The sequence below is a fragment of the Coccomyxa subellipsoidea genome (genome assembly GCF_000258705.1).
Source record: "Coccomyxa subellipsoidea C-169, whole genome shotgun sequence".
Lineage (NCBI taxonomy): Eukaryota > Viridiplantae > Chlorophyta > Trebouxiophyceae > Coccomyxaceae > Coccomyxa > Coccomyxa subellipsoidea.
Window position 1 is genome coordinate 279,587 of NW_005178023.1, and position 27,992 is coordinate 307,578.

General features: G+C 52.5%; 3 protein-coding genes across 3 annotated transcripts; 1 reads left to right on the top strand and 2 right to left on the bottom strand.

Moving 5' to 3' along the window:
- Nucleotides 1–258: 258 nt before the first annotated feature.
- COCSUDRAFT_59542 (hypothetical protein) lies at nt 259–10,400 on the bottom strand (the record flags this gene model as incomplete). The annotated part of the gene is made up of 17 exons (XM_005643543.1): nt 259–480; nt 884–1,218; nt 1,650–1,801; nt 2,262–2,355; nt 2,796–2,966; nt 3,811–3,915; nt 4,262–4,369; nt 5,167–5,258; nt 5,892–6,017; nt 6,661–6,783; nt 7,425–7,564; nt 7,977–8,091; nt 8,307–8,428; nt 8,688–8,836; nt 9,211–9,352; nt 9,692–9,855; nt 10,259–10,400. 17 exons carry the CDS (start codon nt 10,398–10,400, stop codon nt 259–261), a joined length of 2,502 nt encoding a protein of 833 aa, XP_005643600.1.
- A 1,100-nt stretch (nt 10,401–11,500) lies between these two features.
- COCSUDRAFT_44841 (hypothetical protein) lies at nt 11,501–14,354 on the top strand (the record flags this gene model as incomplete). Its single annotated transcript, XM_005643544.1, has 6 exons — nt 11,501–11,579; nt 11,733–11,836; nt 12,143–12,260; nt 12,913–13,119; nt 13,604–13,828; nt 14,215–14,354. 6 exons carry the CDS (start codon nt 11,501–11,503, stop codon nt 14,352–14,354), a joined length of 873 nt encoding a protein of 290 aa, XP_005643601.1.
- A 1,128-nt stretch (nt 14,355–15,482) lies between these two features.
- COCSUDRAFT_67952 (hypothetical protein) lies at nt 15,483–27,942 on the bottom strand (the record flags this gene model as incomplete). The annotated part of the gene is made up of 24 exons (XM_005643545.1): nt 15,483–15,578; nt 15,922–16,056; nt 16,505–16,681; nt 17,062–17,208; nt 17,503–17,607; nt 17,724–17,745; nt 17,858–18,108; nt 18,412–18,537; nt 18,687–18,848; nt 19,097–19,234; nt 19,519–19,720; nt 19,937–20,126; nt 20,361–20,449; nt 20,656–20,861; nt 21,052–21,138; nt 23,128–23,349; nt 23,714–23,869; nt 24,243–24,491; nt 24,882–25,032; nt 25,430–25,626; nt 25,898–26,116; nt 26,364–26,583; nt 27,028–27,221; nt 27,820–27,942. 24 exons carry the CDS (start codon nt 27,940–27,942, stop codon nt 15,483–15,485), a joined length of 3,864 nt encoding a protein of 1,287 aa, XP_005643602.1.
- Nucleotides 27,943–27,992: the final 50 nt, after the last annotated feature.

The following is a 27,992-nucleotide window of genomic DNA, read 5'->3' on the forward strand; positions in this document are numbered from 1 at the left end:
CCCAAATGGGGGAAGGAAATTTCAAGAGCGTTTCCTGTTTTGGTGCCGCCGGAGCCTGCGCAGCCGGCGCAGCAGAGTAGCGGCGGGATCAGCTCTAGCAAAACCTTGTCAGAACCCCAGAATTGTAAACCATATATAAAGGGGAATTAGATTAAAAAGAGTGTTGCCTACTCTGGTTCCGCTGGAGACTGAGCAGCTCGCGCGGCAGAGGCGGGCGCAATCAGCTCGTGGAAACCCTCATCCCAAAACCCCCAAACCCTAAGAAGAAGGGATGTAAAACAACGAAAAGGGCATTGCCTGTTCTGGCGCTGCCAGAGTCTGCGCGGCAGATGCGGGCGCGATGAGCTCTGGCGTGGATGGTACCAGGACATACTCCTCCGAGCTGAGCAGCTCCTCTGGAACTTCTGGGACGCCAAATTCCTCTGCCGGGGCCGCAGCCGGGACCTCAAGCACTGCCGGGACCTCAAGCGCCACCTTCTCCTGCAGCGGAAACACCCAACAAAGTGCAAGAGATGTCATACTTTCTGGTCAACGTGTGTCCATCAAATTGGCCCTTCAAGAGACTATCTGAAAGCGCAGCACCTTCCTGCCTCTCCTAGAGCATTAGGTGGTTCCATCTGTGATTTTGATGCCGAATTGTTTGCGCAAATTATTATGCATGTCTCTTCAGCCTACCATGGCTAGGTGCATTCCAGCAGAATTCCTATAGATCTCTTCCAAAACTCCCTGTTCTTTAATTCCCTGCATAAGATCGGCAAGATGATGATTGACGCAGCTCATTACATCTGAGAGTAGCAAGGCTTTATTACTTATAATCCAGTACCAAGGACGTATACGTCAAGGGTTTGCTCTTGCAACATGCAAACCTGGTCAAACAGCATACCTCTTCAAACTCCACACCTTCAATATCGGCAGCGGGTGCAGGCACCGTCGGCCCGGCCGCGCGCCGCGGCGCCAGTGGCGGTCCCGGCGAGACGGCCGGCCGCGGCGTGCGTGGCATTTCCGCCCGGGCGCCCCCCGCTCCGGCAGCGGGGAGGAGTTCCTCCCTGGCGGCGGTTGCGGGCGGGGGGACCTCGGTGGCCGGGGGTACTTGGGTCGGGGGAACCAGCACGGGGGCAGGCAGCACGTTGACATCCGGCTGCGCTCGCGGCTGCGGCTTCTTTTTGCGTGAGAACATGCGCGCCAGCCGGGCCCTCGCGCTCGGCCGCTCATTAACACCTGGTGAGTGTAATGGTAATTGAGATTTTGATTCAGGGGGGGAAAAAATCAGGAAACTCGAGTCAGAAAATGTCACATCGGCCAAGTGTAGCTGGAGCTGGAGCACCAGTTACAGTGCACCAGTTACAGTGTACTGGTGCTCCAGTTTACAGCTACACTTGGCTTCTTCCAAGAAGAACATATTATTATTATTATTATACACGCTTTTCCTGCCAAAGGCAAGGTGCGTCTGCAGACAAGCTGCATGTGAAGGCTGCCAGATGCCTACCCCTTGTTGGACTCGCCAGATCCAAGCAAGACCCAATCAACCGTGGGCACGGTGCTCAGTATTTGTACCGCCCCCCGCCAGCCGGGGCCCGCCAGCCCCGCCAGCCGGGAAGAACATATAATACAGATTAAATAAGAAGAAAAAGGTGCGATACTGGCGCCACCTGGGGCTTCGGCGGGCGCAGGCAGCGCCTGGGGAGCCGGCTGAGGCGCGGAGGGGATGAAGGGCAATAGGATGGGCATGCGGCGCCGGCTGGGCGCGGCCGGTGGCGGCTCAAAGACGGCTGCCCGGTCGGGCTCCTGCCGGGCAGCCGGCCTGGGCACCCACACAACGCCAATGAACATCTCGGGGTTATTCTTTGATGGATTTTATCAATGTCAAGGTCAGCAGTGGTTCTGTACTTTAGACTATAGAATGGCATCCGTTAAATCACTGAGCTGAAAGAGCATGTGTCAGCTCCACTCCCGCAGCAGAGCGCAATAGATGCCCAAGTAGGGATCAGGGACTTCACAGGTGCACCATCACTCCAGGGAGAGATGCATGGAGAAGCAGCAACAGCAGCTGTAGTCCATCGACCAGGCAAGCAACTGCCATCCTGGACATATCCTTGCCGTTCTACAGGATGCTCCAATCAAGCACAGCACAGAGAGCGTCCACGACCACTATCTCGCATATCTGCTTGCTACCAGAAATTCCAACTCTAACAGCAAACAGATGCCTTGTTGACACTGCTGGGGTCGATCAGTGGTAGATTATCGATCAGTGGGCAGCGTACCTCTCGGGCTGGCGAGGCCTGGGCAGGAAAGGCAGCGGCGGCAGTGTGAACTTCCTCAGGTTGGCACTGGAGGAGGCCGCGCCTGAACTAGCACCTGCTCAAGCCATTCGCATCTTTTTCAGGTGTTGTACAACAGTGGCCGATTGTTCTGAAGGCAATTAGTCACCGGGAAGGCTTGCATGCAAGACCGCCAAAGCGTAGGACTTCAATGTCACTCTTCACTACGATGTGTGGCACCAGAGACCCCGGGCATCTGCGGTCTTGCATGCAATCCACACGAGCCCGAGCTTTCTCTGTCACGATTATGACATGCGTTCGGCAAGGCCAGCGATGGAGAAATTTTGATATCTTCTGTCTGATATTGCCACCCGTACAAAATGTGTACAGCTTGCAGAGGCATCCAAAGCGCCTCCATATGCAACCCTGGTAGTGAAGAAGCAAAGGAGTTTTGGAAAAATGATGAGGAGCACCTTCTGGAGAGCTTGGCTTGGGGACAAGAGGATGAGGGCTGGGCCTGGGCCCAGGGAAACGGACCTGGCTGGGGGGTCTTGGGCACATTCGGCAGGGGGGACCTCCCCGGCGGTGGCAGCTGCTGGGGGGTCCTTGGCACAAACGGCAGCGGGGGGATCATCAGCCTTGGCGCCCTTGGGGCCTCTTCCTCATACACAACATCCTCCTGTTCTGCCTCCTCTGACAGCTTCCCACCTGCCACATGCATTATTGGTACTGTAGTCATTAGTCATTCTAAAACCCGCAATAAATAATTATTTCGGTAAAAAAAGGTGGATATATAAGACCCCATCTCCCAAAATATAAACCTGTGAAAATTTTGCGACCAGGTTGGGAAAGCTCTCGACAAGCCCAATCCAATGGAGCATGACCCTGGTACATTTGATAACACGAAGACCCCTGAAAGATGCTTTGAACTTTTTCCCGCACCAACGAGGGTGCGGGTTTTAGAATGACTACTGCAGTATTATAACATGTTTTATTATGCAATTTCCAGTCCTAAGGGCCAGGCACGTCAAATAGCACATATAGTATTGCTCTCCACTCTCCTCGGTTGTTGCATTTCCTCCACCAGTCACATTCATTACCGATGGCATCCAGGTCTTCTCGATCAAATTCATCCCAACTTTTTCAATGCCACTTGCATATACAGCACATCAGTCACAACTTTCTAAAACTCATGCGGGCTAGCAATTTAGAAATAAAGGGGGGGGATTGCTCAGGTGCCTAGTTAGTCCGGTGACATTGCTTCTATCCATCCAGGAAACCTAGGGCTGGTCTGATGACTGACTCTGATCCTCACAGTGGGTATGCATCATAACGAAATATTACTGAAGTGGTGCATCGAGCAACACCGACAAAAGCTTGCACATGCTTGGCAGCAACCCAGCATTGCTCACTGTTCCTGGAAAGACATATCTCAATGCATTCCACAGACTGTTAGTGTTGAATGGAATGGGTATTTCTCTCCAAAGTGTGAGAGCAAAGGGCATGCATGCTGTGCCTTGCAAACGGAACAGGTCATGGGTTCGGCTCTTACCTTTTGGCCGCTGAGGAGCAAGGGCTGCAGCAGCTGGGTCTATTTCTGCATCCCCCTGAATTTCCACGGCTGTCACTGTTGTTGTCTCCCTCGTCAATGCAGCACCTGCATGCCCAAGTCCAGATTATCCAGAAACAATAATTTCAGAGAATGCTGAAAGATCCTGCAGTGAACACATCACAGCTTTCAATCGCTTGGCTTGGCCAACAATACTGCAAGTTTGAGCCCCTCTTTGTCTTGATCATGATGAGATTGCTGTGCAGCCTTGCATTAGTGGCACTGCTGCAAATGCACGCTTGACCCGGCGCTCGGACTGCCTTGCACTTCATTCAATCCCTCTGCCTTTGATGCACCGATTGAGGAATGACACAAGTGTTGCTTGATGCTTGCCCAGTCCATCGGCCTGGAAGGTTTAAACAGTAACAATTGGGTAGTTTTACTAGTCGCCCACCTGCCAGCGGGCCGACTTCAGAATCGGGCTTGACCACTCCGGTGGTCACTGCTTCCTCTACAGCCAGCTCAACCGTGGTCTTGCCTGCTGAAGGAGCGCGAGCTGCGCCTGCACCAACAGAGTCACACCCACACTTGAACACACACACACACAAAATCATGTGAAAGTGACAGAAGATCTGTTCAGAACCTTCAGTACAAGGGCAAATTCATGGCGCCGGGCGAGACATACAGCCAGAGCATATTGAAAAGACTCCTGACATGTTGGGCCCTTAGCGCGCTCCTGCAACCTCAGCAATATGTAGAGCTGGCAGGTCAGGAGTAAATTTTTTTGCTCCATTAGCCATTAGCCATTAGCCACTGCAATGTGTAGGCCCCGGCTGGCGGGGGGCGGTACAAATACTGAGCAGCGTGCCCACGGTTGATTGGGTCTTGCTTGGATCTGGCGAGTCCAACAAGGGTCAGGATTGTGGCAGCCTTTCACTGCAGCTTGTCTGCAGGACGCGCCTTGCCTCTTGGCAGGAAAGGCGTATAATAACAATAATAATAATAATAACAATGTGCTTCATGCTGCATTCTGGGCATTGGACACATGAACCAACTACAACCATGTGCTCCAGCAAAGCAGCCCACAAACGCTGAAAGGCCAAACACGCATGCCGGCAGGCCACATGTCGGCTGCTGACTCACAACGATGCAATAGCTTACATGCATGACCCTGGACATGCTTAATTGGCCCAACAGCTACAGCGTATCACTCCCCATACATCACAACAAAGGAGCTGAGAAACTTATGCATGGCCTTGCATAGGATGCATGCACAGGGCACTTTATGGGCCAGGCATCCTCACCATATCCAACATCAACAAACAGGAAGTCTATAGAGACTTGGCATGGAGATTGCACCTGGCCTGAGAGCGGAGACAGGAGTGCGACTGCGATCTGTTGGCAGGCGGGCTGCAGGCGGCTGCTCAAAGGGCTCCTCTTCTTCGATGTACCTGGACATTGGAACAGTAGCTCAGGAATTAAAACTTCAGGACGCAGACAGGCAGAGGGTCGATGGCATGGCAAAGTAAGGCCTTGCTCTGCAACATATATTTTTGTTGACAAGCTCTCGCAGATTGTTTTCCTTGAAGATATATATAGCTGATGCAGAGATCAAAGTGCCGGACTGCCTGGGCATGTAGCTTTTCCTGGCCATCCCCGACACTTGAAGACCACAAGTCAGCTAACTCTGTGTCCCATGCACCGGAGCTTGCCTGACCGAGGCCTGATCCCTTCTGCAGTACCACCAATCTTGACAAGCACAGCCCTTCAGCCCCTGATACCTACATGTTTATCATCATTTTTAAACACACATGTCCTGCCAAGAGGCAAGGTGCGTCCTGCAGTCAAAGCAGCAGCAGCAGCAGCAGCAGTCAAGGCTGCCACAATTCTTCACCTTGTCGGACTCGCGGGATCCGAGTAGGACCCGAAGAGCCGTGGGCACGGTGCTCAGAATTCATACTGCCCTCGCCAGCCGGGGCCTGATACCTAAATTATTATTATCACATTTTAGAGACCTTTTGGGAGCTACTTGACTCTCCCTGGTATCTACAAACCTCGTGACAAACCTCGTTGGAGTGACTCACCGTCTTGGCGGCGGCGGCCGGGCGGCCGCGCGCACAGTGGGCTGCTGATGCCGGGCCATTTTGTCGACCTTCACCTCGTCTGCCTTCGTGTCAATCCAGCTGAAGCCTCCACCCGCCTCCTCCCGCCTGCGCAGCCCCATAAGCAATAGTGTCTAGTCAGTCAATCAGTCAGGGAAGTCAAGCCACCTAGGTTCTGGCCAGCTCAGGGCTGATCCTACTCGTGTGTTATATTTGTTAGAGCCAGCGCCCAGTATGACCTAGAAGGCTAGGCGGCAGCTTTGGCAACATAAAGTAGATCAGTCCTCCAGTCAGGAAGCATCAGAGAAGACCTCTGCCTGGCCTGCGGCGAATATTGGAGTGCTGCAATGCAGCCTGCATGTGTGTTTGAGGAATGAGTATTTCAGCTCAAGCCACGCTGGTCCAAGAGGTAGTGGCTCCTCTTGCACCAGAGTGGCTTGATATACCAACATTTGATCAGACCAATCAAATGCATATGAAAATGAACCCAATTCTCAATCATTGAGGAACGGGGATGAGCAAGGCCCACCAAGCGGCCCGAGGCAGCACTGTAGCAAGTCTTGACATGCAGCAAAGCATTGGAGGTTCCCTCAGAGCGGCTTTCTGTGCATCTTTGAGAGGCTTGCCGTTCTTACCAATCTTGTGTTTGCGTACCAAGCCAAGCTGATCTACGGGTGGTTGGCACCTCATGCACAATATTGGCCGGATACACCTGACAAACAGGAATTGAGTTTTAGGGAGTATGCCCCACCGTCCTGCGCGCGGAGGCACTGCAGCGGAGCTGGTGTACTGCTGGGCAGCGGGCTTGACTCTGTCCACAGTGGCTTCGTCAGACCTGGGGTCAATCCACTGGAACCCAGCACGCCGGGGGGCCCTGCATGCATGCACACCAGAATACTGAATACAGATACATGCTGAGCAATAATTTCATCTGTAATGTCTTGATGGGGCCCTCTCATGGTGGGGAATGATCCGCCCTCTCAACTACTCTTGTGCACTCCTGCATAGAGCACACGTTCCTGCACAGAGTGAAGTCAAAACGGCTGATCATCCCCATCAGCTGGCCACAAGCCAGAGTGGCGTCATTGACATGCACGGAATGTCACTACAAACTTGGGCTGTTTTCACGAAACGGCACATCCACACCAGTAATTACCTATATCCAAGTGGAAAATTGACGTTTGAATAATGGAACACTCGTGTGTTTTGGCAACATGCACTTTACTCCTGCCTGCATTCTGCATGGATCAACATCTGCAAGAAGCACGCATGGGAAGACACACGGCAAGGCATTTACGCCCTTTTTTGCCAGCATGCTCTTGATACAATGATACATTCCTAGATCTATATTAATATGGGTAGCAAAGGACGAGATCAGCAGAATGTCTAAATGTCGAATGGATGTTAGTATAATCACACGCTCTTCCAGCCTCCCAAGGCTGGTGCGCTCCAGCAGCTCTTCTATACATCTCTTCAATGGTATCAAACCTTCAAATCTTGCAATGATCAAGTCACCTGGCAGCGGCCGGGCGCGCAGCGGGCGCTGGCACAGGGGCGTTGTCATCGAAGATGGTGACTTCCTCGTAGCTCTCGAAGGTCCCCTCGAACCGGTCACCCTCCTGTGACACCCGTTGCCTCTTCAAACGCCCGCTCGCCTGCCAGCACAGAAAGAGAGCCGCGGTGACAGTTGGGATTTCCCAACGCCCCAGGATCAGGGGTTTTGTCCAGCAAACGGAAGCTTATGCGCCGGAGTTGTGCAAGCCATTAGCAGTGCGCAGTGGAGCCTGGCATGAACATGACATGCTTCGTTCTTTTGCGTGCCTGCAGATGTGAGCAAGCACCAGCCGGAAGCGCAGCATATCCCGTGCCATCTTCAGCAAAACAGATCAAGGAACACACTTAAGCCTCCGGGGTCACGAAAATTAGTGCACTGGCCAATTCCCTTTCTCTGCTATTTGTCCTTATAGAGATACGTGCCAGGTGTGGTCCACGAAACTGTCAGTCTGACATATCACAAACTTGTGACAGGCGTGGGTGAGTAGAAGTAGTGTAGGAAAGCATCAGCACCTCGTCTTTGAGGATGAAGGGCTCTGGCAGGTCCATGCTGACTGTTGTGGGTCCCCCGTAGGGAGGCCGCTCCAGAACAGGCTCCGGCTCCGGCTCCAGCTCATCATCAAACAGCCTGTTGTGACATCACATTACATTCAAGTTACTAATATGTGTAACTCATTTTGCACGCATGCATGCACGCACATGCACGCTGTTCCGGCCAGCAATTAGGTGCGTCTGCAGACAGGCTGCAGCTGAAGGCTCGCTAGATGCATCCAAGAATCAGCCCTGGGCATGGGTCGCAGTGTTTGAGCAGCATGTGCACGTGACACAGATTATGTGTCACACCTGTGCGCGACAGGGGCCCTGCCCCTGGCAGGAACGCCACCCGGCTGCTGCAGGGGGCTGGGCTCCGACGGCGATGGCGCCGGCGTCGGGGGCGGAACCCTTCCGGCCGCCCTGATCCGCTCCTGATCGAGACATGTTGGCTTAGACTTTGAACGTACAAACAAATTGATGATGATTTAAAGTTTCTGTGCCAATTTGAGTGGCAGCAATCCGCTTGGACACAAGTGCCCACGGCATGTATTTCCGGTGTGGATTATGCCCGGGATCTGTGCCGTCAATGAAGCAGGGAGTCTTGAGCAACCCCGCCTGCAATATGAACAGCATTGTCCAAACCCTGCGATAACAGCAGTGGCATGATGCACCGAGCAAGGAAAGTCCTACCTCAACATCAGGGTCATCCAGGCCGACCCCGTTCTCTCCAAAAACTGCGCCCCGGGCCGGCCGTCCCGGGACGGGCGGCGGCGCTGGCGGCCGCGGCGGCGGCCGCTCGGGAGTCGACTCTTCCGCAGCCGGGTTCCATTGTGGGGTACCTAAGCAGTACTTGATTTCAGTAATTAAATGCTCTGGCGAACAAACTTGCATTGAGGCTGAATATGCATGAATCACTGCATAAAACGATTGATTGGTTGCTTCACCAGCCCCGCAGGGAAGCCAACAGCCACATTGCAACTTGTATTCTTTGACTGATGCAGCTGTCGCCATTTCAGCGAATCAATAACCTCCCCTTACAAATGTGGCTTTCTGGCGCTCCCCTTGGAAGATATGACAGCCAACCAGTGGCTGCTGCGACTGCCCAGTGACATGCAAAAGGCCACCCGACAGCCCGCAACCTAAGCACAACCAGCCACAATGTGGGCATAAAGCCAGGCTATATAATGCCAGGCCAATGATCGATCAGCTTTACCTGCTGAGGGGAGGACCCATTCGGGCTGCGAGGGGCCCGGCGGCTCTGTCATTGCGGCGGGCGGCGATTCTGCGGCGGTGTAATCGGCCAGCGCGGCAGCCTTTGCTGCACGGTGGCGAGCATCTTGAGGGCCTTCCTCCACCTGTGGGACAGAGGGGTCCAAGTCATGTGCAGCAGTTCTTTCTGGATTTGCTGGGGGAGTTTCAGTCGTGCTGCAGCGGGACTGAAGACAGGCAAGGCAGGATTGGCAAGATGAGAAGCGGCCATCGCCCAACTTGAGGGCTCGACCAGTGCTACAGGCAGCCAGAAGCAACAGAGTCAATCACCTCTTTTGCAAACTCATCTGCAAATGCTCTTTGCATGGTTCGTACTTCTTGACCAGGCATTAGTCAAACGACAAGATGGAGGCTGTGCGCGTCTACGTCATACAGATTGGAATTGCCCCACGCCTATGACAAATCGCGAAGGACGCCCCTCTCACCTGTGGCAGCAGGTACCGGGCATTGTACAGCCCAGATTGGCCCAGCCTGACGGGCCGCGCGCTGTAGAGAAGCTGCTCCTCAGAATCGGCAGGGGAGTAGAAGCTGCCGCGCAGCTCCTCCGCAGCCACGTCCAGGAACTTGTAGTGCTGCCTGGGCGCTCTTGCTGCACAGGTCGGACACATGAACGCATGTCAACCTTGCTGCAGCTTCTGTTGTTCTGAACAGTGCTGATGTGAAGAATAACTGTCGCACAAATTTAAAATTCAAAGGGAGAGCCTTCAATGAAGTGCATGTGGTAGGTAAGCTGGGGATCCCAAGGCCCTGGTGACCTTGTATATGCGAGAGGGAGCCCCCAAGGTCCACAGGGGTGATGAGATTCATAGCAACACCCTCACATACTTTCTAGAATAGCACTGATCTGACAGGTCTTGCAAAGGGAGTTCTTGGGCTAATTGAGCTAGCTCGGTTCTAATTTCTGATGTGAACCAACCTTTGGGAATAGATGCTGCACGATGGCGTAGGTGTAAGAAGCGACCAAATGTGCAACAGAAAGAAGCTGTCCACACCTTGCTCGATGTACTGGTACTGCACCACCACTTCGTTTTGACCACGACCCGTTGCGACGCCGTTGTCTCTGACTATGCGTCTGCGTCCCACGACCTCGTCCGACCCGAGGTCGATGTACTGATACTGCCTTGTCGGCACCATCCTCGACTGCTCCTGTCGGTGATGTCAGAGACGACAGTCGAGTTGGGCGGTTTAACTAATCCCCAACTGCACACAGCCCCCGGCACGCCCTCATCAACACTTTTTCACCACAACCAGAAGAGGGCCCATGATTGCATCACGGACAATCCTTTGTCTTGTTGATCTCTGCAAAGGCCACAATCTACACAATTAAATCGACTTTATCATACGCACGAGTCTTCAGCACACATGCGTGGGCAGCGCAGGCAGTGTGGCTCCTACTTGATGGGGCTAGGGTTGTCGCGACGCCTCCCTGCTCCGCCTAAGCCACCAAGTCCGAATTTTGCTGCATACAGGTGCGTCTAAAGTTCTACATAGCGTGCTCTGTTGAGGTCCAGAGCCCTGGGCACAACAAGATTTGGTGATCCTTGTCAGAGCTGGCAAACACAGCTAAACCTCGACAGGAGGAGGGCGTTGCCTTCGAACGGCATGCACGGCCAGATTTGGATGCGCAGGTGACAGCGACGAAGGATGACTAGAACGGGCGTGCAGGGAATCTTGTCGATGATTGCTCCACATGCAGGTTGATTAAGTGTTGAATTTTGCGTTCTGAAACGTCTGTGGGCTCTCGGTGCGCGGGTGCTGGCGTGATCATTCTTCAAGACTTGTTTTCCATTAAAAAGTAAACGCGTGACTGCCGGTAGGTTCCTTTGATGCTGGATTGCGTGCATTCGTCACGATTATATTGTTGCCACATTGCTTTGGTCTCTTCAAACCATGTTAGACGTATGATCGCGGCGCTTTGATTCTTCCGAGTGGTTTCGCGACCTACGGTCAAGAAGACATCCCTGCCTTTGCAAGAGAGAGTTTGGAAGCGTTTCTTGCCAAACGATAAATCAACTTGTAAAATGTGCCAGCTATGGCATACTTTGATCCGTATGCAGTACACACTTCGGCCTAGGGCTGATCGGTCTTTTGACATCGAAATTGCTGACAATGAACCTATTGGTCATTTAGGCAGAAATTTTAGTGGCAAATCACACCTTTAAATAATATATGCATATGTGAGAGTAGTCTGACACCTCTCACGCTTCAATATTGACTGTGCGTGTGCAGGAGCCATGGCAGGGAGATTACTGATCTGTGCAGTCGTCCTGCTCTGTTTTTGCTCCTTCAACCACTGCAACGCTTTAGAAGCAGGTGAACTAAAATATCCCGAACTTGCAAGTTGGCAGAAAGCCCAAAGCCTCATGGGTCAAAGTCTTGCACCTTACTGCTTGAAATTGCACTGTATCTGCTCACCATGCATTCCTTATCTCTTGTAGGGATACTTATGTGCATTTTTGCCTGTAGGCACAGAGGAGCTTAGTGAACGCATGACTTCTTTGAGGCGGCTGCTGGAGACCGAGCTGACGGTTGCAAACGACAACAACACCTACCCCAATGCAACTGTCAATGTGAGGCTTCATGCCCCCACTCCAACATCAAGCTCTGTGCAACCACTCTTCAATGTGCTCCTGTGCTCTTGAGTGCCCTAGGCGCGCTTAAGTGCCAGCCATGACTGCCAACGTCTTTCAAAACCCTCCTGGACTCTATGTAGCTTCCTCTCACAAAGCTTCCCTGTGGAAACTCCTCATGAGCTCTGCAGCTGCTGTTGCTACTGCCTTGCCGTCACAGCTAATCTGAATGCACGTTTAATTCAGGACAGGCTTGTTCATCATGCCAAGACAGTGGTTGCTGACTGGCTTGTGATGACTGATCAGGTGGGCCTGTCTAGGCCGCAGGGCTGTGTTCCCTGGTGGACCAAGACCCGCTCCACAGACGTGGTCTGCCCCAAGGACTGCCAGCTGTCAGGCTTCAAGGAGGGCTACAACCTGGGACGTGCGTTCCCTCCCACGCCGCATTTCTCACTGTGTTAATTGATATGCACCCTTTTATCAGGCCTAGCAGGGGGTACTAAAGACTACCTTAAGTACCCCCTGGGCCTAGGCGGCAACAAAATTGATTGTGCACCGAACCTGCATGACCCATGCAGTGACTGTCCCTTTCATGTCTCATGGAATGCTATCTGCCATACAAGGCTTGAGATTGCCCTGCAGAGCTTATTATTCTAAGGTGTTGTTTCAGAAGCAGTACTGTGATTGAGAACACATTTCGCAAGGCATTATCTGGGAGGTGCACACCTCTCGCATGAGAAGTGCCTTGATGCTAGTATGTCTTCGCTGCATGCGTGTGGCTGGCATTATCACCGTGGAAGTCATTGTCAGCACGGGTGAGCAATATTTTGCATTCCTTCATGGGAATCCACAGAGAAAGAGTGCCTTAATTTCAGTACATTGTTCTTTGCCTTGCACTGATTCACTGTGTGTTCCTCTTCAGACCGAGCCAGGCATACTTATCCATTTGTCACAGTGATGTTGTTTGCCGTTTGTGTCCTGCTTGTCTGCATGTGTCTGATCTGTAACAGGATTGCGTTAGTATAGGCTCTCCTCTAATTCATTTACATTGACTGACAAAAACCCTTAATGTGCAGAGCTCGCGCCCCTTTACATCAAGGTGGAAAAAGGGTCGGTGTCCCGAGTGGCGCCGCGGCCGCTGAAGGGCGCGTACATGAACATCACCGGGATCTCCAAAATAGACAACAAGGTCGACTACAAGTTCCAGGTCAGCGATTACGGCGTCAACTTCGTGCAGTTTGCCGCCAATTACAATGTGGGCGCCAAATTCACCGTCTCCATGGGTGCGCTTCAAGCTCCAACCTGTCCAGAGCTTGCAGCCCAGATTTGCACCTTGCAATGAGACTTGTGGAGCAGACTTACCCAATGCGATGGGATCTGCAGCGCTGACCTGCTTTGTTGTAAATCATCATTGTGTTTCTGGACTGCTAGCCCACTACCTCTCATACAAGTCTATCCCTCTCAGGGATCAGGTCAAAGCTTTTGTTTGCAGTGGACATTTCTTCACCTTAGTGCAAACACAAGCCACATTCTGTGCTGACCGCTGCACTGCTTGATAGCTGCTGCTGATGTCTGCTGGCATCCATTGGATCCCCTGTCTGGAGTCACAGATGGGTATTGCAGTCATTGGGTATACACGCTTGTAGAACTACCTGTGAGGAAGAACGGCAGGCATGCTTTGTTTTTCGGGTATCAACAAGCCCTGTGCTTTTCAGCAAAAGCTCGCATGTTTACCTAACCTGATGATCAGCCTACTTCTCTGCGCAGGTCTGGTGAAGAAGAATCCCAACGCCGGCGGCTCGGCAGTGCCGGACCCCAACGCAAAGCACAACCCCTTCTGCTACTTTAACGTGACCTGGACGGTTGTAGCGCCCGGCACCATCCCAACTGCAGCAGATGCTGCCAAGCCTGCCGCCACATCAGCCGCCACGTCATCCGCCACCTCAGCAGCTGACAACGGCGACCTGCCTTCGACAGACACCACCCCTGAAGGTGAGCTCAGGCAGCAGACATTTGAGAGATATTTGCAACACTGGATGTTTTGAGAAACAAATTTCAATATGTAGGGATGTCTGCTGGTATGAACATGCAGCGGAAACTTGGTTCTGTAGGCAGCATCAGCTAGTGAGTAGCCAGCATCAGCTAGTGAGCAAAGGTTGGAGAGACTTATGCTATTTATTCTCGCGTGATGGTCTGCACTAGCAGCAGAAAGTCCCCCTCGCCAGCCACGCATGCTGTGGAGACTCGAGCTACCTCTAGTAAACACTTGCACCAGAATTCTCTGTGAGGATGAGATGCCCCTTGAGGCTACGTACCTGTACTGTTCCTCATTGAAGTCAAACAGGCCCGCATAACTGACGTGCTACTTGACTGCGCAGTAGCAGCAGCCGCTACCGTGCCAAAGAAGGCGGCTGCCCCGGCTCCCGCCGCGGCGCAGCCGACCGTTGCCGGCAAGAAGGCGGCTGCACCGGCGCCGTCTGCTGGTTCTGCCTTTGAGGACCTGGGCGGCGGCCTCTGACAGGGCTATCACTGCACCCTGCAATGGTAATGTCACAAAGAGCTCGTTGGCATTGTTGTGACGGGAAATTGCAGGTGCACATTGCAGACGCCTGCAGGAAACATATTCCTTGCTGTGATGGGTGGTTTTAGATATACCTTATTTATTGCCTGTTCTGGGATTGAAGTTGTCCAGTTGAGCAGTATGGCGTGCATTTTTCAGACCACAACAGCTGTGCACAGAGACGCAAATCTGCGTACTCGGCTGATCGCGGCAAGAGATAGTAAGTTGAACGAATGTTGTGAAAAGCACAACGCGTGGTTTGCAAGGTGTGTGCCCAATGGTACTACACCAATCTGAACTTTTGAGGTCTCTTCCAGCAACAGCAGCAGCAGCTGTGTTGCGTTGTTCTTTAATTGTTTGTAGATAGTGCCGGCATGTCTTTGATCACTCACTTGGTGCAATTGAGGCTGATTGGCTGTCAAGTGCTTCACTAGCAAAAACGATTAGACGCTAAAAAGCTTATTAAAGATTGCTTACATACAATGCTGACAAGGTATTGTACTTTTCCATTGTTATAACACGTACATTACTGTACCTTCAGACCGGATTAGTGCTACTTCTCAGCATCCCGCCACTCAGCTTCGCTGCTTACTGCACAGAATAGAGGCTCTGAGCTCTGCAATTCTCACCTTGTACACTCCATGTCCTCTTGATCCTTTTCTCATACTCTCCCTGTGCATCAAGAGCCGAGGCATGAATGCAAAATTTGGTACATTACTACTAAATACATGCATGATTGGCATCTCCTTTGAGAAGCCTGCTGGAAGCACACAATCAGCCAAACCAAGGCTTTCATAAAAGAAAAATAAAATCACTGCTCCTGTTCCATAAGGATTCAAGACATGCAGGGGGTTCAATGCTGTGCATTCTAGAGCACTGCATTAAAGCTCAAGAATGCAATGGAATCAATTCGATACGCATGTTTGACAATATTCAGGCTTTGCAGATTCGCAGCATGCAAGAAGCAGTTTGCTCTGTTCTCAAAATTGTGCAACAAATGCTGTTGCATGTGTCCAAAATTGCACAGCAGGTTGCTTCATTGTGCCTATTCCTGTTCGCCAGATCCACAACGAAGCTTCCCCAGTCTCACAGTGCTTCCACAGCACCATCGTTCAGGCTGTGGGCCAGATCCATCAGGGACTTGTGGGCAGCCAGCAGCGCATATGGCTCCACTTTCACCACCTGTATAGCCACATCAAATAATTGGTGCCTCTATAAGTCACCCACGGTCGAGTGGGTCTTGCGTGGATCTGGCAAGTCCATCAAGGGTGCGACGTTTGGCTTCCTTCACTTGCAGCTTGACAGCAGATGCACCTTGCCTCTTGGCAGGAAAAGCATGTGCTAAAACTTCACAATAAGGTCACCCAAGCTGCTGTAAAATACATGCGCCATTGCCTGTCCACAACAACAGCAAGGTGCTGCAAGACATGCTGCACAAGACTATTACATATCACCACTGTCAGATAGTACCTCTGTAGGTGTTGCATGATGCAAATGGGATTATTTGATGGTGCAGGTAGCAGACCTTGCGGTCGTAGGTTGTGAGACCATTGATTTCAGCTTCCACATCCGCAAGCTCGGTGTAGACCGCGGCACTCAGCGCGAGTGCTGGATCCACCACCAGCTCCTTCAGTTGCTCAATGAGGCCCAGGTAGCGCACCTGCATGCATGCCAGCTCAGCATACACTTTTCCAATACAAATTGAATTTTAAGGTCCTAAAGTATGCAAATTTGAAGCCGTTCCCTGCTGCAGCAGCTGAGAACGGCTGCATGCAAGTCTACCCAGCACTAAGAAAACGGCGTCAAAAGTTGAACCACTAGAACCCTTGAAAGAAGTCTTTCAGGGTGTAAAGCAAATCAAAGCAATCTCCAGTGCAGAGTGGGCTTTGTCGGCTAGTGGGACGCTGACATTGAGCACATTTGTCAGATGCTGTCACACAAAGAAAGTGGAATGCACACATCGAGGCAGAGCAAGCGCCAGATGATAGGATAAAAGGCTGCCTCTCTAGTTCACAACAACACAATGATCTCCTGGCCCAGGAGCACGGAGCCTAGATGCTGTGCATGTCTAGGACTAGCGCCTGTAAACTTTTGAGTGGGATCAGCACCTCGAGGGCTGCAGGGCTGGCTTCCATCTCGTAGCAGAAGGCATCCTCTGGAATCCACAGGTGCCCATCAACGCGCAGGCCCAAGCCGCCAAACTCCCCCAGCACAGCAGAGCGCGTCAGCGTCGGCACGGGAGAATTGGGCCCCACATAGGCGTGCATGTCGATGAGGTCGCCCACCTGCGCGCACATGCCGGCACATGCTCACAAGCTGAGCAATCCTGTGCAGAAACAGCCGCTCTGCACACCATCTGTGACCGACCAGATGCTTTCAAAGCAGTGAAGCAGTAAACAAAATGACTGGAACATGCATTGCTCTGTGCTCTTATTCGTACTCACTGGCCACGACTGAGACAGAGCAAAGAGTGCTCCAATTGAAGTGCTTAATTGCTGCACAGACTGCACAAGGGCAGATGTGAAAATGAGCGGCCATGTTCCCCATGAGCTTTGAGTGAACATTGCACCATGGGTGTGCATTAATCAAAGTACTCCTTAAACGAAGCTCCAAACAAGCGTTACTGCAAAGGGGCCCTTGTCAGCAGAAGAGTGCAAGTGCGCACAGGGGCGTCGACCCAGCCAGAGGCGCCGTCGAACAGCCGGGAGGCATCCAGGGATTTGGCCAGCTGCACAACGCGCGTCGTTTCGTACTGGCCCCAGCCCTCGTTGAAGACAATGTAGCTGATGATGCTGGGGAAGCTCCTGTGCTCCTGCAGCAATCAGCATCCGGCACCATTCTGTGCACTTGAGCATATTCCTTACAACAATGGAGCGCCCAAGTTGTGCTGTGTTGGCAGAGCAGCAGATCTAGTGTTTCTGTAGGGATGCCACAGTGCTTGACAGGCATGTTCTTGGTGCATGCACATTGTGCAGCTTGTCACCCTGCTGAACCATGCATGCATCACATGGTGCTGAGCAGGCGAATACGAGGTTAGTTCAGGCATGCATGTAAGAGGCCTGATTAACATGTGAAGGATTGCATAAGTAGGAACAGGGTGGCTCACCTCGATCATGCGAGTAAGTTCGTGCTCAAACTGCGCCTTTTCAACCCCGGCCCTGTAGGACTCTCCCTGGCTGAAAGGGTCCTCCCAGTACATGGAAGGCATGTCCTGCTCAGCGAAGCATCCCTCTCAGAATTTGAATATGAACTTTAATTGTCTAGCACGTCATCACAGATGGAGGGAGCTCCGTAAAAATTAGGCATGGTCCAATTTTTGTAGCTCACCTGCCACACCAGCATTCCAAGCCTGCATGCATGCACAATTTACATCAGCAACCATGGCACTGAACAGCGTTGAATCCTGCTAAGGCAAAAGAGCATGCATTACAGGTCAGCAGACATATCTGACTCAGCCTCACCTGTCGCAGTGGTAGTACCAGCGATCTGGCTCCACCTGCAATGGAGAGGCCACCAGAAAGTTTTCAATACCATGCTGAGAATGCCGGTCATTGGAGCACGCTCCTTTCATGAATATGCATGTTGTAGTGGAAGGGAGGCTTGCCTTGATGTGCTTGCGTAGCAGGTTGTAGCCCAGGAATTTTGCAAACTTGATGTCGTGCTGCAGGGCCTCATCCGTGGGCGCTGTGTGGATGCCATCTGGCCAGAAGCCCTGCCACAACATCATTGTCTCGTTTATATTCTATTTTGACGTGCCGAGCGAATCAGAATATTGCTGCAAAATACAGAGATGAGTTCACGGGCGTGGGTGTGCCTATTGAGCAGGCCACTATTCATGCTGACAGTCTTATTGCTGCGAGTGGAAGTGCGTTCCTCAAATTTGGTTTAATGACATTGTCTTCACGAACGCACCTTTTCCATGGCAGCAACAAGACTGTCAGCATGAATAGTGGCCTGCTCAATAGGCATTGAAAAGAGATCAAATTTTTGACAGCCGTGCAAGATTTCAATATACCTGATCGAGGAAGCCCAGCTGGAAGGTGAACTTATTGTTGAGCAGGGGCCGCAGGTGCTTGCCAGGGCCGACACGGCCAAGAGAGACTTTGCGCATGCCCACATAGCTCTCCACTGCATCTCCTCCCTTGCATCACATGACACATCTCATGAATCACGCCTCAAAGGCTCATGACTCATGCCTCGGAGGTAGGCATATTCTGTGGATAAAAATGCAAGACTCACTGCTAGACCATGCATGATTGACAATGACCCAAAAAAGGAGGAAGCACTCACCGTTGAAGAGCTGACAGACGTGTTGCTGGATGCAGCTTGAAGAGACGCCTGCAGGCTATAGAGGTAAGGTGTGTCAAATGACCAGAGGTGTAGCTTGCTGCTCTTGTGGCCACTGACACTCACGTTGAAAGGGACCCCGACACGGCCTTGCCCATCAGCCACCTGCGCATGACACGGTACCTCATTGTCAGAAGTTTCAATTCAATTCAATTCAGGATTTTGCATTATTTGCAGATATGCAGGGTCAAGCATTTTCTTCTATATTCAGCAGCTTCTGGCATCCTTCCTCAACTTCTGGCATCCTTCCTAGGATCTGGTGCAAGAGGTGGATGCTCTCGGTTCAGCATTGAGATGTATACGGCAGTATCAAATCATAATAGCATGCGCAGAACAGGGGGACAATAGAGAACCTTGTGGCCCTCCTTGTCGGTGAAGACCACACGTGCAGTGTGGCTCTGCGCTGCAGCATTGCCCAGAACAGTGACCTCCACTGTGGATGTGTCAATGTCAGGGATGATGTCCAGTCGCTCGATGTGAGCCACAGGAACCTGCCAGCATCACACATCCATCAATGCATGCAAACAGCCAAGTACTGACAGCATTGTGTCTCATCAGCATGCATGACATGCACAGCAGAATAGATCATAGCCATCATGAGCGCAGAGGATACGATGAGTCACTCCACAGAACTCTTTTGGATTGTGAAAATGAAGGCTACCTCATGACATGCACAGCGGGAGACATCACTTATCATCATGAGTAAAGAAGACATGGCAAGTCATTCTACAATGCCATGGAAGCCAGGAAATACGTAGGCAATCTCAAGACTCACCGGTTCCAGCCAGACAGTCTGCCAGATGCCGGTAGAGGACGTGTACCAGATGCCAGAGGGGTGGCGCGGAGGGTGGCGCCTCTGCTTGCCAATTGGCACATGGGCAAACTCGGTCGGGTCGAAGACCCTGACTGCCAGCTCGTGCACGCCATCAGCGTTCTGGTTCAGGGCGTCAGTAATGTCAAAATGGAACTTGTCATACCTGCAGACACACAGCACAAGAGCCGATCACTGCCACTGCATGAGAGTCCATGGGTAAACATGACAGATCACCTCCCTTCCAAGAGCTACACTGCTTGTCATGCACCATGCATTTCTCCTTTCACAGTTGCAAAATGGACCACATGAGGCAGAATGCATGGGCTCATGCCAGAAGAGTCATGCATGTCAGGGATGCTGGCAGAGCGAAGGCACACACCCGCCCTGGTGCAAGCCCATGCGCTGGCCGTTGACAAACACTTCGGCCTCCCAGTCCACAGCGCCGAAATTCAGCAAGATGCGTCTAGCTGAAGCACCCTGCATGCCAGCTGCCACGTTCCAGTCCTGGGGGACTGTGAAGTTGCGTCGGTACCACATGCGCGAAGTGCCCACATCTGAGCGGCCTACTCCTGCGCATATTGTTTAGGATTCAATGCATGACAGCCAACCACATGCGGCAGCTCGAGAACAACCAACACCTTACCAAAGTTGCTGCATGCTCTCTGATATGGTGATGTCAACACATGAGTCACACACTTCAAAGAAGCATTCAATGCTTTGCGCAGTGAACATGCAGGGCATGAATTTCAGGCATTGATATTCTGCCTGCAAGTGCCCACTTGCAGCTGTAAACATGAGCACACCGGACAGCGGGGCTTCGGTGGGGAAAGGGACGACTATGCGCTTGGACAGCTGGCGGCCAGAAGGGGGCAGGGCCATATCTTGCCACACCCTGCATGATAATCACATATTTTAGCCTACTCCTGTATTGCATTTAGCCTGGATCATCGTAGCCGAGAGGACATAACAGTGTCATGCTTCAGCTTATTGGAATGTCTGGGCAGGGCCACAGGCACATGCTTGTTTTCCAACATGCAAGCAGTGCTCAGAGGACATGCCAAGCATGGTGCATGGGAGGCGCAAGGTGGAAGCACTCACCCATAAGGCTCAAACTCCCAGATGCCATTGAGGTTGTGCCAGTGCTTCCTGGACATCTGGGGTCTTGGGTACTCTGGCAGGGGGCTGGTGGGGTCCACATCAGCTGACCAGGGAGTTGGCAGATGGTTGTTGACGCAGATGCTGCCTTGAGGCACGTTGAAGGGATCACAGGGCAGCCCCTCTTGTGTGACTCCCATGTGCTGGCTCTGCATGCAGGCACATCAACCGTTAAGACATTCCCAGCAGTTCAGGCAACACAAAAGGCAGGAAGGGAGCAGGCATTTGAAAGCATGCGCTCAGAGTCGCAGGAAGTCCATGTGCTGTCCTGATCCTGACATGTATCAGATGTCAGATGTCATGTGACTGCAAGAATGAGCAGCAGGGTGCCAAGTATACCTTGTTGAACCTGCCAGGGCCAGTGACTGGGATCCCATTTGGGAACAGCAGATCGAGTCTCTCCGTCTGTGGCTGCGGCTGCAAGGCCTGCTCATCAAGCAGCACTCAGCCAATAAAGCTTGCTTGAATTGACAAAGATCATCATTAAAAATTGCAACATGACAAGACGCATCGGTAAGATCAAGTTTTTGGTGAATGGGCAGACCTTCAGGACTTCTGCAGAATCTGCGGCCCTGTGAACACCTGGGTTCAGGTGCCTCGGAAAGCGGAACGAAGCTCTCTTGCGGTGTGGGTTATGAACAACTGCCAATCGGAAGAGGGCGCCAATCAAAAGGACAGCTGCGCAGGCCTTAAGTATGTTCTTGAGCTGCAGGCTTGTCATGTTGCTGGTTTCCTGGGACCTGACCAGGCTCTCAGCTAGAATGCGCGATGATCCTGAACACGTTTTCACTCCCTGCATATAAAAGCAGAAACGTCGCCAATACAACGACTCCACGTAAGAGGTTCCCCCAGACCACGACTCCCTCGTAATGGCTCTAGTAACAGGTACCATTCTCAATTGCATTGTACCGATCAAGTCGCTTCAAGTCCCACCAAAATCCTTCAGAACCTTATATTCTCAAACAACACGTGGCTTTGGAGCGCTGTCACCAAGAAACACCGCTGATCCATTGCCATCAACTCATGGACATCAACAATTGAAGGATCGAAGTCGACTTGCTTGAGCACACCTTGTCAGATGTATTTATGAGATGGATTGATGCCACCTTACGACCATGTGGCAGCTAGTGTCGGCTCGCCTGCCAGAAGCGGTAGAGCTGATCTATTTGATCAAGCTTAAAATAGCACTTGACTTGACAGTGTGTGTCTAAGCTGCATGAATCAAGTTCAACCAAGTGCTTCCAAGGGGAACAGCTTGAATTAAAGGTTCTGAGGAGCTCTTACGAACATCACGGTGAGCTGAGTGTGCACCTGCGTATCCTCACATGCATGCTGCAGCCACACCTCGAACGAGGACTTTTAGCGGAAGTGCCAAACCGTGACGCTGTGACAAATTCAGCTTAATTTAAATTCACCTTTATCCATCTGTAACACTGAATGTGGGTCGAGAGGGAGCATCTTCACCAACAAGGGTTCAAAGAATCTATCTTACATTGCCCGGCTACAGTCTAGGTACCCATTAATTTAATCCATGACGCGCAGTGCGCGTGTGCAAACTTCTCAAGGATTTAAGGTGGCCAATTGTGTATGATGTCAGCTTTCCAACACCATACAGCTATATACATCTCCTGCAGCTCATCTTCCACGCTTTGGTGCTCAATTCAATTCACTGAACAGGGGGCTACACACAGAGCTGCCAATTTGACGTTTGGCAGTCAATAGGACACTCTAATTCTGTTTCGCAAACAATGATGCTTCAAAATTGGTGTGCATTTGCACAAAATCATGGCAGCCACGCAAAAATGCTCGCTGAGGCCATGTTTGCACAGCCACAAGCCGAAACAACAATGCTGCACAAGCTATCCTAGAAGCTGCAAGCACACCGGGCAATCCCAAGTCTACATCCTAGTCAACAGTGTTCAATGCTCTGTACAAAATCAAAAATTGGTCCAAGGGAGGATCCCCGCCGCCTAGCAGCAGGCGCCAAGCTTCTGCTGCAGGCGTGCTTTTGCAGATGAAGCCACAAGGCTCGCCTCTGCAGGGAGCTCTGCCAGTCGCTTGATCCCCTGAGAAGCCACAAGAACCAAAACTTCAGGCAGCTGCCATCAGATATGTCACATGCACCTCCAGTTTGCCAGCCCACGCATGCCGTGGTGTGCAGAAAACAAAGTTCAAACAGACGGCATGGATCATTCATCATCTCCGTAATATCAACTTGCACCGCATCACCACTGCACACGGAAGTGCTCTTAACAGTGCAGTGACCAATTGAACTTTCTTTCGTAAAGTTCCCCTTCAGCTTTTCAGCTCTATCTTTATGTGCAGATGACCACTCGATGCAAACCTTTTTTTACATCAGGACACGCTTTTCTTGTCTATCAAGCATGCACAATCACAAATGTCCTGTCGTCTCACCTGCACAAGCCTCCGCTGCCAGGGTAGGTCGATCAGGAATCCCCCATGGCCGGCCGTGGGGTGGTACATGACACTGGCAGTGGCATGCGCATCCAGGATGTGCTTTGCCACCAGCGGCGCAGGCACAAGGTCGTCCTTCTCTGACAGGGCCACCAGCGCGTGAGCTGGCATGTCCTGGGGCCAGAGCATCAGCTCGTGCCAGCGGAACTTTCGGCAGAAGGTCTGCGCGCATGCATGCAGCCAAGTCAGAAGTCGTGCTTTTAGCGCTGCTGTGGGCAATCTTTGCACATGCATAGAGGCACTGCCTACAAATGAACCTCTTCAAGAAGATAAAATGGCAAGCAACGGTGCCCGGAAAGCGCATATCGCATATCAACGAGCGCATGTTCCATCATTAAAGTTCAGCATGCGTGATGACGCAATGGCACGCCGCACTGGAATTTCTGCAGAGCTCAATAAGATGGGAATGCATGCGGTGCGCAAGCACTTTGCCGATCTTGCATGCTTGAACCACATGCTTGCACCTGTTGAAAACCTGAGAGACTTGGTGGGTTCCTGATCAGGTGCAGGGTGACTAGACGCTGACCTCAGCAATGATGAGGTCGCGCGAGAAGAGGAAGCGCGCAGCCGCCACCAGGCCGGCCAGGGAGCCGAGCGCGTCCGATAGTTTTGGCACCCTGTAGACGAAGTTGTAGAGCAGCTGCGGGTAGCAGGTCAGGAAGCAGACCGGGTCCACCAGCGCCTGATCAGAACACACAGCTTTAGTCAGCGCTCCTGCAATTCCCTATTGCCGGGTTCCCTATTGCCGGGGAATCCCGGGGATTACCCCTCCCTCTTTCGAAAATTTATGTAGGGTTCTCTCACTTTCAGCAAATCCCAAAGTCCAAGACAGCCTCCAGTGTCTTTACTCTGGCATCATATCTGGTTCCGTTGCCAGCGAGACAGCCATTAGAAGAGGATGAGGAGCAAGGAGCAAGAAAATGAGGTCCAGAGCACAAGCACAACGCTGCAGCACAGCACCCGGAGCACAGCCGATGGCGGGGAAAACGATGCAAGCATGCTCATGCGACTGCAGGGAGATGTATAATAGCAGGGGGAAAGATCCGCGCGCTCACCAGAGAGTGCACGACGCTGCGGTGCAGCTGAGTCACGCGCGAAGCGCAGAAGGTGCCATAGCTGTGCGCAACGAAGCAGGCCTCGGGGAATCCGTGGCGCCACAGAATGGCCGCGGCAGCATTGGCCACTTCGTCAACGTCCCTCGCGCGCAGCTGCAGGCGCAGGCCCACGTGGGGAGCCTCCAGTAATATCATGGGGGACCCCGGGCAGGCCACAAGCGTCTGCTGGATAAGGCCCAGGTAGGGCACCTGCTCAGGGCGAAAGAGATGAGTCAACAACGCAGTCGTGGGCTTATCAATTGCCCAGATCCAGAGAAATTTGCAGGATAGCTTCCACCCACTGGACTCCAGAGCTGATTCTGGAGCCAGGAAGAGTCTTACTCCTGGGCAAAAATGACACATGCATGGTCCTCTATGGCTTGAGACTACCCTGATTGCACTGAATGCACTTGCGAATCGAGAGACACAGTATGCTGCACTCGGAAGAACTTGAATTTTCATGTTCAGGTACGTGCAGTATTAGAGCTGCACTAGAGACCACTGCAATGGGCAGTTGCTTGCACGCAGACACCTGGGGTAGCCCCAGTATGACGCAGCTAGGCAGTGGGCGAAGTGCAACACCAGAGATCAGAGCCTCACCATGCCCAGGCCGACGCCGTGCAGGAAGAAAATAGGCCGAGGCCCGGGGTCGCTCGCATCGCCGCCGTCTTCTGACCGCAGCGAGGAGCAGGAGTCCCCCCGGCGGTGCACCACGGATCTCCCCACGCCCATCAGCATCCCCCTGGCGCAGCTGCTTGCACATGACGCACAGTCAGCACGGCACAGTGTTTGAAAGCCTCCGCAGCCTTCGCATGAAAACTAACAGACATTTGTGGGGGAAACAAGAAGCGCACAGATGCACATCATGCACACTCAGCAGAGCAGAGTGATTTGAAAGCTTCAAGAAATCTGAAACCTCCACAGAAACTTTTGTTGTATCGAGTTCAACAGAGACAGTTGCCGTGGACAGAAGCAGGAAGTCCACAGGATATTTCTCTGCAGAAATTGATACAGTGAAGGTTTCGCGTTGTGCAAAGGGTCTTGGCGCTACACTACCCGGCAACTTCCCAAAGAAGTGCTGTGCAACTTTGTGAGAATTTTGAGGCGGATGTCAGCTCATTTGGAGTTTGAGTCGAACACTGACACACCTGCCAAGTGAGCTGGCGTCCACATCAATGTCCACGCTGCTGCGGCCGGACACCGACGGCGTCTCTGCCGGTGACTCATCGCATGACTCGCACACCGCTGACTCAACACCCTGCACCACTGCTGCTGCCGCCGCCGCCACCTGCTGCTGTGCCCCCACCATCGCCTGATCAGGTCGCCTGATCCAGTAGGTGAAGCCCTGTGTCAACACACAGCAAGCTTCCCTTCAGCATCCTCCGCTCTGCCACACTTGTTGCCTGGTTCACACCAAGTCCACCTGAGGCTGTCAGCACCAAAGTCTCTTATGCCATGATGCAATTTAAATCTAAACATTCAATCCTTGCACTGCAGAGTCGGCTCATCCACAGGCCTGAAAGGCTGCTTGTTCCACACAAAACACCGCCTTTGTCCCAGGACCTTTGTCAGCAACAATTATAATGACTTTCAAGAAGAAAAAATTCAGCGCACACCTGGCAGGTATCCAAACGGAAGCCCATCTGGCGCAGCAGGGCCGCAGCAAGCGCTGAGACAAATTCGCAGCCTAAATGCAGCGCCAGGGGCTTGGGCAGAACTCGCAGATCCTCCCACACATGCGCCATGAAGCTGATGTCAGCGTTGCGCCCCTCTGGAAACCTCACACCCCACTCCGCCTCTATTTGGTCCACGAAGTCCGACACCGCCCGTCGCAGCTGCACGCACATTTGAACACATCACAACTACGGCTTTGATTTTGTGATGCATGTGAGATGTGGTGCCGGCGATGGGGAGACTGAGGTGGTGGCAGGATCCCTGAACCAGACATGTGGGTCTGCGAACAAAGCAGGAGCATAAGTTTTCCGGAGTATGTAAAGCTTGCACCATTGATGTCAGCAATAAAAATCTTCTTGTTGCATGGATTGCAGAGGAGGCCAGGCCCCTGAAGGTGTACGGATGTACCTCTGATGGCAGTCCCTCCAGCGTTCTGAAGTAGAAGCCATAGGCGACAAAGTCCTCCACATTGCCTCTCTTTATGGTCTCGGCGGGGGCTCCATGGAACCAGCCGCTGAAGAAGTCCTCAATGCTCATGCAGCCCTTGAGCTGAAGGAACCTCCTCTTGACCTCTGCCACCCTCTCCACATCATACTCTGTCTCCACCAGCTGATTGATGACGCCATACCTGCGCAGCCCAGCTCCGTCAAAATACATTTGAATTTAATGGTAAGGGCCCCTCGATCATGGGACAGCCAGGCCCTGTCACCAGGATGGTCAGTGACTCAGCAACATTGCAAGCCTCAGCTGGACAGCAGCAGTGCACTTGCTGCGCGTCATGCACTCCAGCAGGGCACCAGGGCATTGGTCAATAATTATTCCAGCGAATGGAGCAACCACCTCTCCTCGTTATGCAGCACAAGGTTTTCTTCTGGGCGATACGGTTGAAAAGTCCAATGTTTTGAAAATTCACGCTGATCCGAGTATGCTGTCGCTGTGGAGAGTGCGCTAGCCCCTTTCAGACTCAGGCATGCTCTATGAAAGGTGGAGATGCTCAAAGTGCTCCAATCAGACGCAAAACCTTTCTCAAGGAGAATGTTGAGGGGTCCGTCAGGAAGTAAAGACGGCGCACCTTCCACGGTGCCATGCATAATACGCCAGCTCGATGCAGATCCAAACCGCTAGGAGTTGGTATACACCACCGTGCATGCTCCCCCAAGAGTACACACAGTGCCCTATGAGGGAGGCCGTGAATAGGGTGGTGAGCGTCAGTCCGTTGGCCGCCGCATTCTGCTGCCCCTGCTTGCAGAGTTCTGGCACAGAAGACTGCACACATGCCCCCAACAGACGAGCGTCTGCGGCAGACGCGAGCATTTTTTCGCCTGCAGCGCCTCTCGGATGTTTGGTGACGGATAGCCTCAGGGGAGGATTGCCTCAGCTCCGAGCTAGAACATCCGGCCTTTCTACATCCATCGGCCCCGTTCTAGAACATTGGACGCCCCTAACATATACGAGCTGCTTTATCTTTGAACGGCTTCCGTCACGGTTCTCGAGCGATAACGCCCCAAACGGTCACTCCTTGCTTTCTGCCCCCCTATCCAAAGTGTGCTACACACAGCCCACAACTGTCAGCCTCTACCCAAATGCAGAACGAGGGAGTGTGTAACTTCCCCAAGAAGAGACTGCGCGTTTAGCAAGTGGTGGATCACGCAATTTACAGGTGGCGTGAGGGGGGAGCTGCCTCGGGCCCCCCGCCCGACACATCATGACCTACACAGATATTGCAGCAACCTTCCTAAAACCCCTGACCCTTACAGCGTTGACACCCATGCTGGAATAAATCCATCATGCATGATGTGTTGAAAAGATTCCTGCCGACGGCTGTAAGAGCCGCGCAGGATGATCATTCAATTTCTGCAAACACCGAGCGGTGCGTGCTGACGCTGACATTTGAATTTGGGTCATATGATGCCGCACCGGCGGCCGCATCAAACGCGTGCACATCATGTCGACATGTCTGGCCGCCAGCTGCAGACGCCGTCAGCATGGCCAGCCCGCCTGGTTGAGCCCGGGGCTGAGCGGCCAAACGCGATGGAC